Genomic DNA, 11005 nt, shown 5'->3' with positions numbered 1-11005 from the left:
TGAGCGGAGCCGGCGCGGGTCCTGGGAGAGCGAGGCCGCCGGGCGGTGCATCCCTCTCCCGGTCGAGTCCAGGGTGAGGGGCGCGCGGGGGCGGTGGGGGAGGGGGTTCCCTGGACCCAAGAACAATGGGACCGGGGCAGGGATGCGGGGACTCGCCCCCGCGCGCCTCCGGGGCTGCGGCCGCGCATCGCACCTGTTGTGCGCTGGCCGCGCAGCCGGGGCTCGCCCTGCCCGCTCCCAGCACCCCCATCTGCGCTCGCGCCCGGAGTTGGGTCCCCTCGTGGCGGTGGCAGTGTCCCCGAGGCCCGGCATGGGCGTGGCCCGGGGACAGACGCGCGGGCGCGGAATGGGATCCGGCAAGGTGAGGGTGCGGCAGCGGGGCCGCAGAGGGGCGGGCGGGCGCCGCCTCATCTCCGACCTGGCGGGCCTCCCTTCCCGCAGGGTGCGCGGCGATGTGAGCCATGAGCGCGACGTGGACACTGTCCCCGGAGCCGCTGCCGCCGTCGACAGGGCCCCCGGTGGGCGCGGGCCTGGACGCGGAGCAGCGCACGGTGTTCGCCTTCGTGCTCTGCCTGCTCGTGGTGCTGGTGCTGCTGATGGTCCGCTGCGTGCGCATTCTGCTCGACCCTTACAGCCGCATGCCCGCCTCGTCCTGGACCGACCACAAGGAGGCGCTCGAGCGCGGGCAGTTCGACTACGCGCTGGTCTGAAGGGGGCGGTGCCCCAGGCCGGCCCTCAGCTCCTGGGTCTCCTGGGACCGGCCTCGCCCCGGGCGCCGCCTGGCCTGGACTGCGCTCAGGACCCCGCCCCAGAGCCCCAGCCGCAGCGGGGGAGGGGGCGTTAGGGGAAGTCCAGCTCTTCCCCTCGCACTCCTCATATGTCCCCTACCGGCCAGGCCAGAGCCTCACCTCATGCCTTTATCCGCCCTAGCCTGTCCTCTCTCCACCTCTCGCCGGCCTGGCTGGCCCCCAAATCGGGAGCCCTGGCTGGGAGGGCCCCAAGTGTGTAGGCGGCTCTGCTATGTCCTGCCACCAGCATGAGTGTCACGTCTCTTCCTGGTATTGGGGACCCTCTTGTCCCCTCCACCCTGTCCTCATTTCCCCCGTTAAGTGTTGAGCCCCTCAGGGGCTCTGGCCTGTCAGGCAGGCACCCCTGAGCCCACGGAGTGCACACACATACCAATATGCCCTGTCCAGCCTGCCCCAGAGATAGAGCCACCTGCCAGCTTCTCGGCCCAGAGAGCTACAATGGCTGCTGTGTTCAGGACACGTCCTGGCCTCCATGAGCACAGGCAGGCTGACTCCTGCCCCCAGCCCAGGCCCCTGTGCAGGTCAGCGCCCCCTCCCTGGGTCACCACCTCCGGCCCTCACCACCTTGCTGCCTCTGACCCCTCCTGCTATCTCTCCCAGGCCCCTTTCACTCCTCCCTGCCTTGGAGCCGGTGATGATAATAAAAGCTGTTATTACTGAGTGCTTACTATGTAGTAAGCAGTGTGCTGAGTTGGAGCTTCCTGCACAGGACCCAGAGCTTTAGCTAGGCCCTGTTAGCATCCCCATTTTACAGGCCAGGGCTACAGGGCCTGAAAGTAACCAGGCGGGAATCCCAGTAGGTTTAGCTTCTGCATGGTCTTCCCCACTGCCGGGTGCAGCAGACCCACGCCTCCGCACCCTTTTCCCCGGTTTGGGGGGCTGAAGGTGTAACCATCTCAGCGCTTTCCCCCAGCTCCAGACACAGCAGGATCTTCTTTGACCTGGGGAGGTACTAGGGGCTGTGGGATGGGCTTAACCCGCTGGGATACTACTAGAATGGGGTGCCCTCCTCTTGTTCTGAAGATTGTTTCCAAGAATTGGCCTGGCCTCCTGGCTTTGGAACCACACCTGCAATGGCAAACCTCTCCGCACTGCCTCCCCCCTGCCCACCACCATTGTGGGCACCTGGAAGCGGTGAGTCTGGTGCTGCGGGGGCCCTGCCCACAGAGCACACTCCACGCGTGCCACCGGGAGATGCTGTGCGCCCCCGGCGAGCCGTGTGCAATGTGTGGGGGAAACCAGCGTTTCTATAAAAAGAAGGCTGTGTGCAAAAAATTTACCAGCGCTCAGACTACAAGTCAGTCTTGGGGGAGGGCGGCACCTTGGGAGTGCACCTAGTTCCTGCTGAAGAACTTTGGTTCCCCCCCATTCAGGGGACTGGCCCTGATCCCACCTCCACAGGGCAGGTGAGGCTGATGAGGGTGCACCCCAGGCAGGGAAGCCCGGCAGCACTTCCAGGAACTTGAGGTCTTTGCTGGGGCCCTGCTCCTCCCATCTGGCCGCTGCAAGCCTCTCCAAGCCTCTCCTCTTCATATGATGGGAGGTAACGCATTCTGAAAACCACTTCCTGACACCTGTCCCCCTCAAGCCTGGCCCTCTCTCCTAATTGGTCCTTGTCAAGAGCCACCTCCACTCCCACCATCCCCAAAGGCCCCCTCATAGACCAACGGAGGCCACTGCAGGCCTCCTTCCAGGCAGGGCCGCTCCTCAGCTGCCATGACCCCAGGCACATCTGTGTCCCCACTCCCACCTCTAACTCAGGGAAAAGCAAGCAAGGAGTGTCGGCAAAAACTTTATTCACTGTCACAGGACACCAGAGAAGGGGTGAGGAGTTGGGAGGGGGGCACGTGCTGGACCACAAGCTGGGGAGGATTGGAACCTGAGGGCATCTTCTGTGGTCTGAGGGCATGCTCGGTGCAAGTACAGAAGAGGGACTAAAAAGGGGACCAAGACAAAGGAGCGGACATGAGAGGGGTTTATGGGGCCAGCGCCAGCCCCTGGAACCTCTGGCCAGAAACGAGGCACACGTGGGCTTGGGAAACGGGAGAAGCCAGCCACAACCATTTGTCTGTCAGTTCTGGGAGACTGGGCTGCTCCTGTGCGCAGTCCCTGCACCCTCTGTTCTGTGTACTCAGCCGCCTGGACATTCCCCTCAGCTCTGAGGCCGTCACTGGGTTGGGTGACGGAGCCCCTCTACAACTGTGTTTCCATTCTTGAGACTTCAGATATATGGAGCACCTTAAGGGCCAGCCAGTGCTGTCCAAAACTTCCACCATGACAGGATCCTCATAACAACCAGGGAGCACAATGTCCACGTGTGTCCTCTGAGGGCCAGGGCCCTCACTTGGCAGGGGTGGCTGCCTGGCCCAGAAGCTCCAGGGGTACCAGGAAGGGGTTCAGGGGGCAGACCCCAGCTGCTTGCCAGGCCGATCTCGGTTCACTGGGCCCAGCACTCTCAGAGACCTGGGGGGTGGCCTGGCCAGGCTCCTTGTGCCCCCTGGAGCCCGCATCCATATCCTCAGTCCCGGGCCCCAGGCCCTCCTTGGCCAGGCTGGGCTCGGGGGCCGTCAGGCGCAGGTATGCTCCAGTCATGTGCTCAGCAAGGGCTGTGCAGGGCAGGTGGCTCAGCTCCTCAGGGAGCGACAGGAGCAGGTCGAGGACCACGGATGACTCTGGGAAAAGAGATAGGGAGGTTAGGGGGGGCAGGGCTTGCCGCCTGAGACCTGCCCCCAAGGCCCTACCCCCACACTCCTCACCAGCTGGAGAGAGCTCAGGTCCTGGGCCACTTCGGAAGAAGGACGCCAAGTACTTGTAGATCTTCTCAAAGTCCACGGTGAAGTCCTCCTTGGAGGAGGGGCCAGATGGAGGCTTGGAAGGGGCCTCAGGAGTGTCAGGCACAGGGGCCTCAGGGACTCCAGGAGTGTCAGGCACAGGGACCCCAGGGTTGGACGCCTCCTGACACCTGGGGGTGTTGAGGAGCAGCAGCTTTCCACGGGCCTGCGTGGGCTTCGAAGGCTGGGAGTGCAGGAGGCTGAGGGGCTCTGTGGCCGCGATGGTGAGCACCTGTTGGGTACAGCCACCAGAGCAGACACGGGGAAGTCCCTCCACTTGCATCACATCACCAAGTCCCCCCTGGGAAACTGAGGCTCAGGGTGTCCAGCTACTGGCCAGGGTCACAGAGCTAGTCCATCTGGTTTGGACTCAGGTGTCCCCCTGCCTGCTGGGACCCCCAGGCTCCCTGGGGGAGGCTGTACCTGTGAGAAGGCAGCTGTCAAGCCTTCCTCCAGTGGGCCTGTTATCTTCTCAGCTAGATCCATCCACACCTGGGGGGAAGGTATGTGCTCAGGTGAGGGTGCAGCCTCCAGGGTTCCCCCAAGCCCTGCCACTCCTGGGGATCCCCTGGCCAAATTATCCCCTAAACTCCGAACTTAAGCCCCAGGGAGCCAGGCCTGGAGAGCCTCGCCCTGCTACCTTACCTCTATGGGGGCCGGGGTCTGGCGCCGTCGACCCAGCGGTCCCCCTGGATGCAACCTCTGAATAGCCTCGCGGGCCACACGGCCCTTGAGCTGCTGGAGGAAGTCCTGGATCTGGGGAGGAGAGATGAGGCAGCAGAATGGGCCTTCTACACGCCCAGGGTTGGAGGAGAGAAGCCAAACCCCGTTGCCCGTTCACAGTGACTCCCAGGCCCAACCCTCCCACAAACGGGTCCTTCTCTACTCCCAGGGCGCCCACTGCTTCCTAGTCTCCCGCTAGCTCCGTGACTCTGACGGGCCTTGAGCTAGGGTCCCAGCGCCAGACCAGCTACATCAGGAAGACAGGCCCAGGCCTGCTCTGGCTCCTGCCCTCGGCCAGGGCCCATCCCCATGCTAAGTTCCACCCTACTATCTGCCCCTTTCGTCCACTCTGCCCATTTCTTCCCCCTCCTATGAGTCGGAATCGACTCGATGGCAACGGGTGTTCAGTCTCAGCCCAGCCTGTGTCCCAGCGCCTTTCTCCCCTCATCCGAGTGTGCCCTGCCTACTTCTTGGCCATGCCCCACCCCTCAGCCTCTGTGAGCCCCGCCGCCCCGCCCACTCTTTACTCGTCCCGCCCCTAAGCCTGCATTCGCGCAGCCCCCTCAGGCTCACGCATGCCCGCCCCAGCTACGCACTAGCTCCGCCCCCAGCCTTGCACTAGCCCTGCCCCCCTTATTCCCGGGCTCGCCCCGCCCCTTAGCCTCGCCCTCGCCCCGCCCATCAGCGGCCGCACGCAGTCTCGCACTAGCCCCGCCCCAGCCTCGTATTAACTCCGCCCCAGGCTTACACCCGAACTCGTCCCGCTCCCCCGCACGCACGCTCCAGCCTCGTAGTAACCCCTACCCATCTTCACTTCCGAGCTCCACCCGCCCCTCAGCCCCTCTCGTCCCAAACTCACGTAAACTTCGGGACACACCAATGCCCAAAGCCTGCTCCCGCTGCCCTGCCCCTGAGCCTCACCCTCGTCCCGCCCGACCCCGCCCCTCACCTCGTCCTCGCTCCGGCCCGGCAGCCCCCGGGCTAACTCCGCGGCGTTCGGCTCCGGCTGGCCCCGCCGCGCCTGCAGTAGTCGCAGCAGCTGCCGCTTTTCGCGGACGCTCCAGGCCGCGGGGCCGGTCGCAACACCCAGGTACCGCGCGGGGGCCACTCGTTGTCGCTGCGGCGGCTTCATGCTGGCCAAACGACCTGGGCGCGCTAACGCCCTTCCTGGAGGCGGAGCTACGGAGGCCGCCGGGGTCAGAAAGTACCGTCCAGAGGCGGGCGCACATGGGGGCGTGGCTCCGCGCTTTCGGCTAGTAGGGAACTGCGCCTCTAGTGGGAAATGGTGGGAAAACTGGTGCCGGAACCGGGTCTGAAGCGAACGAGACCCTGCCGCATTTTACCTTATTCCCAATTTAAAGTGTGAACTGGAGCTGAGAACTTGGATGGACTTTTGTGATACTCCTCCTGTGTGCTTTAAGGGACCCTGGTGGCTCAACGGTTAAGCGTTTTACTGCCAACGCGTTCGAACCCACCCTGTGGCTCTGTGGGAGAAAGACTTGGCGATCTCCGTCCATAAAGATTGTTGTTAGGAGCCATCGAGTTGGTTCCGACTCATACTGACCCTGTGTACAACAAAAGGAAACACTACCCGGTCCTGTGCCATCCTTACAATTGTTACGCTTGAGTCCATTGTTGCAGCCCCTATGTCAGTTCATCTGGTTGAGGGTCTTCCTCTTTTTCTCTGACTCTCTACTAAGCATGATGCCCTTCTCCAGGGACTAGTCTCTCCTGACAACATGCCCAAAATATGTGAGAGGAAGCCTCGCCATCCTTGCTTCTAAGGAGCATTCTGTCGACTTTTTCCAAGACAGATTTCTTCGTTCTTTTTGCAGTCCGTGGTATATTCAATATTCTTCGCCAACTCGCCTTCCTTATTCATTGCCCAGCTTTCACATGCATGTGAGACAACTGAAAACACTATAGGGTCACAATGAGTCAGAATCGACTCCACGGCAACGGCTATAAAGATTACAGCCAAGAAAACCCTGTGGGGGCAGCTCTGTCACGTGGGGTCTCTATGGGTCGATGGCACCTAACAACCACTGTGTGCTTTGCTTTTGCAGATGGGTAGGCCTTGGCTGGAAGGTGCCAGTCCTGGCCAAGAGAGTGGGCTATGGGGTCGGACAGTCCTGGGGACCTTGGGCAAGTGATTTGGTCTCCCTGAGCCGGTTACTTCATCTGTAAATTGAGGCTAGTAGTCCCACCTTATTCCTGTCCAGGGAAAGGAGGAGCTCAGACAGAAGGAATTTAAGGAGATAGACGGATAATCTAGGAGCGGGGTGGAGGCCAGACGAGCAAGGAGACTGGAGCAGAGGCACGAGGTGGAGGCCTGAGCAAGGGTAGGGTCTGCCCACTGCGAGTGGAGAACAGAGAAGGCCTGGCTTTTGGAGGCTTGGAGAAGGCAGGTAGACCAGTGTGAGGGTAGCAGGTAGGGTTGAGGGTTACTTTCTGTTTGGGACAAAATGCCTTTGGGTCTCCTCTGGCCCCTAGGTGCGCCCATGTATGGGTATGTATGTATGAGGTTCGCCTGCAGTCCTCCATCCAGTCCAGCCCTGCCCCCGACCCGACCTCTCCCAGCCCTAAATCTTCCCACTCCTGGTCCCAAGCCCTTCTTGGGCCTCCCCTTCCTGCCCCCCACCCCACGCAACGTGAGCACACACAGACTCCAAGACTCAGCAGGTCAGTTCAAAGGTTTGTTTTGTGCCCAGGTGGGAGGAAAGAAGGGCGAGTAGTGCAGGGGTCATGGTTTCATCAGGCCCAAGGCTCAGGACAGCAGATTCAGTCCTGCTGGGAGAAATAGGAAGGCTGAGTGAGGGAGCGGACAATGTGAAGTCCACCTCCTTCCCAGCCAGCCATTGACCTGCCCTGTCATCCTGTGAGCTGGGTGAGGGGTGGCAACTGGGTCTGACTCCTGAATTCTCCTCACCTCTGCCCTGTCCAGGGTTTGAGGACCCCTCTCCCTAGAGCAGGCAGTCTCCTACAGGTAACCCACTGCATGAGTTCCAATCCTAGCTCCACAAATGTTGTGACCTTTGACAAGTGATTTCATTTCAGAGAGTGCCTCCCTTTTTTCATCTATAAAATGGGCTTTATAATAGTATCTACCTGAAGGTCGTTACGGGAATTAAGTTAATTAATACGCATAAAACACTTCAAACAGTGCCTGGCACAGAGTAAATGATATTAAGGGTTATAATCACCTCTTTCTTCAAGCTCCCACATTACCCCACCCACCCACCCACACGCACACTTACCTGCCTCACTGGGGCCTCCTGGGCTGGGGGCTGCTGGGCGACGCTCTCAGGGATGGGCCGGGAGGTGGGGGCGCTGGAAGGGAGAGGCGGTGGCTGAGGAGTAGGGGTTGTGGCGCACTGGGCCGGGGTAAGGGCGCCCCCTGGAGGCTGCTGCAGATGTAATGGGGGCAGGACTGGGGGCCGTCAACCCTGCCGCTGGGATCGCTGGGGCCCGGGCTGAGGTCCCGGCTAGCGGGGGTTCGTACCTGAGTGTGCGCAGAAGAGGCCAAGCCCTGTGGCCAGCGCGGCGCCCAGCACGAAGGCTGCCAACACCAGAGCCACCACCGGCGCGGGCTCCAGGGCGGCAGGGGCCGGTGCCGGCCTGGCAGGCTCGAAGCTCACAGCCCTGCCCGGAGCACCTTTGGGAGGACCTGTGGGGAAAGGTACCCTGAGACGGGGCCTGGGACCCAGACATCCTCCCCACCCTCCTTCCTCGGCCCCAGGCCTCTTTGCGGAGCAGGACTGCGCGCTCACGTGGAGGCGGCCGCGGCACGGTGACCACGATGGGCTGCGTCAGTGTGTGCAGGTGGGGGCTGTCTGCGCCCGGGCTCTCACCGCTGCCACTGCCGGCACCCACGCAAGCCTCATCCTGAGGGAGACACTGACGGGTGCGGGAGGGAAGAAAGGGGATGTCAGGGCCCCAGGACTCAGGCGCCTGAGAGACCCAAGCGTCCAGCTCTCCACCAGTCACCATTAAAATTAGACCCCTGGAAATCCACCCCCTTAGGATTACCGTGAGCCCAACCCCTAAGATATACAAGCAGCCCAGCCCAGGAGGAGTCCCGAACTGCTTCTCAAGGGGAGGGGGACACACCATCCCTGCTCTCCCAGCATCTAACTTTCTTCAAAGCCCAACATTAGTGCCCAGAGGTTTGCCCCATCAGTGGCCCCCTGCATCCAGCCTTCCAGACCCAGAGGGACCCCAGAGCCCTGCCCATGAATGTACCCAGTGTCCACCTCTTTCCCCCTAGCGACCCTTGTGCCAAGCTCCATTGTTTTCTTGGGGATCCCTGCACCCAACACCCAGCCTGTAAGAAGCCCAGTGTCTAAACCCAGACCCCAAAGTGCCCCGTCTCCAGATTCCTAAACCCCTAGCTGCTAGAGACCGTCCCACCCCCCAGAGGCCTGGGTGCCCAGATTCCTGGCCCTGTGCTCCCGCACCGGCGATGGCTGCGCCGGCGTCAGAGGCGCAGGCCGGCGGACTCCCCGGAGGCGTCGGCAGCGGCTCAGCTGGCAGTGCAGGAACTGCACAGAGGCGTTGAAGACAGGGCGCAGGCGGAAGCTGAAGCGCGCGGGGCGGGCGGCACCGAGGAGCGGTGGTGGCGGGAAGACGACCGAGGCATCGGCGGGACAGCCTCCCCGCAGCAGCGCCAGGGCGGGGCCCAGGGCAGGGCGTGAGGACGGTGTCACTGAGCAACGATGCAGGGCCAGGCCCCAGCGCGGGGAGGGACGGGCCAGGGCCGCCTGGGGAACAGGGGCGCCATCAGGCCTGGCTTCCTCCGCACCCATCCACCCCGGGTGTCCCCCGTAGCCGCACCTGCACGAACACGCGGCTGTCAGCGGGTACCTCGAGCGGCCCCCCGCGACGCGGGAAGGCGTCCTCCGCGTCCGACAGCTCCAGGCTGAAGAGAGGCCGGCGCAGCCAGGGCCCAGGCGCTGCCGGGAACGGGGGTGCTTGTGGGGGAGAGGGTGGCATAGACAAGGGAAGACACACTGCCCCTTAGAGCCTCCAAGCAAGTGGCCCAATCATTTGGTTGTGATGCTGGGTTTGCCATGCTTAGCCCGGCACTGGTTCACGATAAACGTGACAGTTACTGTGTCCCTTGGAGACCCCGGGGGATGCCGCTGCTCAGCAGCTGGAGGTGGGCACAAAGCTGTGTCCTGGCTCTTCCCCTACCTGGGCTTTTCCACCTGCAAAATGGGTGAGGGGATTCCTGGCTGGAGAAGGGGTTGAGGGGTGCCTGATGGTGGAGGACCAGGCTGGGGGAGGTGAGAGGGCTCCCTATTTCTGAGCAGTTTGTCACCCGGGGTGGGTGGGGTTTTCTCTAGGGGTGCAATACTGGGTGGGGGGAGGGGTGCTGGCCAATCCTTCCTTTTCTAAAAGGAGGTAGGTGCTGTCACCAAGGGCAAAGGGGAAAAGAGAGGTGTCCCCACCCTAGCCCTTCTGAAGGGCACAAAACCCAGCCAGGCCACCAGGATCCGGGGCTTTACCATTTGTCCAGGCTCCTCGGCTCCAGACGCCGAGTCGAAGGGGCCAGGCTGAAGACAGTGATGGCAAAGGTGGAGGCAAGGGGAACCCCAGTTGGGGTGGGGTCCCTTAACCCCTGTGTGACCATGCACTCACACAAGGGCCTGGGCTCACAACCAGATGCCTGCTGGTACTGTGTCCTCGAAGGTGCCCCATGATATTCTGTAACATTCAGTGACCCTAAGACCATTTGCCCAAACTGCACCCCTCCCCCTCACTGTGGGTGCGAGGGGCTTTTGAGCAGGTATAGGGTTCATATCAACGCAGGAACCAGGCCCAGAGGTGAGGCCCCCTCCCCCACCCATGCTCCCAAGGAGAATGAGGGAAAGGTCAGGCTGAGAACTGGCAGCCAGGGATGTGCGTGTGATGGGCCCAGCAGCCCCCGTCTGTACCTACCTGGCGGCTCGCTGGGCAGGGTGGAGGTCCCCTGGAGCAGGGCCAGCAGCAGGAGCAGGGCGCCCAGCATGCTGCGCGGCAGGGTCAGAGAATGTGGGACCAGGAGCAGAGGCAGCAGCCAGGGCAGCACCTGGGCCCAGCAGGTGGGCAGGTGGCCCTGGCCTTGACTGGGTGGCCGCTGGGGGGCAGGGAGCGGGGGCGATGGACCAAGGGAACATTGGAGCTGGTGCCAAGGCCTGCCAGGGATTAAGGGCTTCTCTCCTGCCTGAGCTATGGCTATGGGGGGTGGGGGGTGGGGGAAGTCCACTCATATTTAAAAAAAAAAAAACCAAACAAGCTGATTCTGACTCATGGCAACCCCATGTGTGCAGAGTACAACTGTGCTCCATAGGTCTTCAAGGGCGCAGCCCTCTGGGTGGATTTGAACTGTGAACCTTTCAGTTACTAATGGAGTGCTTCTGCACCACCCAGGGACCCCCCACTCCTCTCAGGCACTTGGTATTGGGCAAGTCATGACAAACCCCAACTACTCGTTTCTCCTCAATGGAATGGCCACCCTGCCATGACCAAAGGCACTCCCACCCCCCAGGCAGGGGCTATGGGCCCCTTCCCACTCTTCTTGCCAGGCCTGGCCAGGCCCACGCTATACCACACAGCACCACTCAGTAGAGGAAAAGAGAGGGGTTTTATTCTCAAGCGTCT

The 11005-nt window shown here is 62.2% G+C and overlaps 3 protein-coding genes across 3 annotated transcripts; 1 reads left to right on the top strand and 2 right to left on the bottom strand.

Moving 5' to 3' along the window:
• Positions 1-461: 461 nt before the first annotated feature.
• CTXN1 (cortexin 1) lies at positions 462-2596 on the top strand. The gene has a single exon (XM_023540498.2). The coding sequence runs from the start codon at positions 462-464 to the stop codon at positions 708-710; it is 249 nt and encodes an 82-aa protein (XP_023396266.1). The 3' UTR covers positions 711-2596.
• SNAPC2 (small nuclear RNA activating complex polypeptide 2) lies at positions 2589-5510 on the bottom strand. Its single transcript, XM_003421281.4, has 5 exons — positions 5313-5510; positions 4286-4396; positions 4064-4132; positions 3566-3872; positions 2589-3481 (listed from the first exon to the last, which is right to left on the bottom strand). The coding sequence occupies exons 1-5, from the start codon at positions 5493-5495 to the stop codon at positions 3150-3152; spliced, it is 1002 nt and encodes a 333-aa protein (XP_003421329.1). The 5' UTR covers positions 5496-5510; the 3' UTR covers positions 2589-3149.
• A 1536-nt stretch (positions 5511-7046) lies between these two features.
• TGFBR3L (transforming growth factor beta receptor 3 like) lies at positions 7047-10375 on the bottom strand. Its single transcript, XM_064280502.1, has 7 exons — positions 10304-10375; positions 9197-9333; positions 8821-9123; positions 8134-8260; positions 7866-8030; positions 7621-7693; positions 7047-7150 (listed from the first exon to the last, which is right to left on the bottom strand). The coding sequence occupies exons 1-6, from the start codon at positions 10371-10373 to the stop codon at positions 7626-7628; spliced, it is 870 nt and encodes a 289-aa protein (XP_064136572.1). The 5' UTR covers positions 10374-10375; the 3' UTR covers positions 7047-7150; positions 7621-7625.
• Positions 10376-11005: the final 630 nt, after the last annotated feature.

This window comes from Loxodonta africana, chromosome 3, assembly GCF_030014295.1.
Source record: "Loxodonta africana isolate mLoxAfr1 chromosome 3, mLoxAfr1.hap2, whole genome shotgun sequence".
Classification (NCBI taxonomy): Eukaryota; Metazoa; Chordata; class Mammalia; order Proboscidea; family Elephantidae; genus Loxodonta; species Loxodonta africana.
The sequence above is the reverse complement of the archived record's forward strand: the minus strand, read 5'-3'. Positions and strand labels throughout refer to the sequence as shown.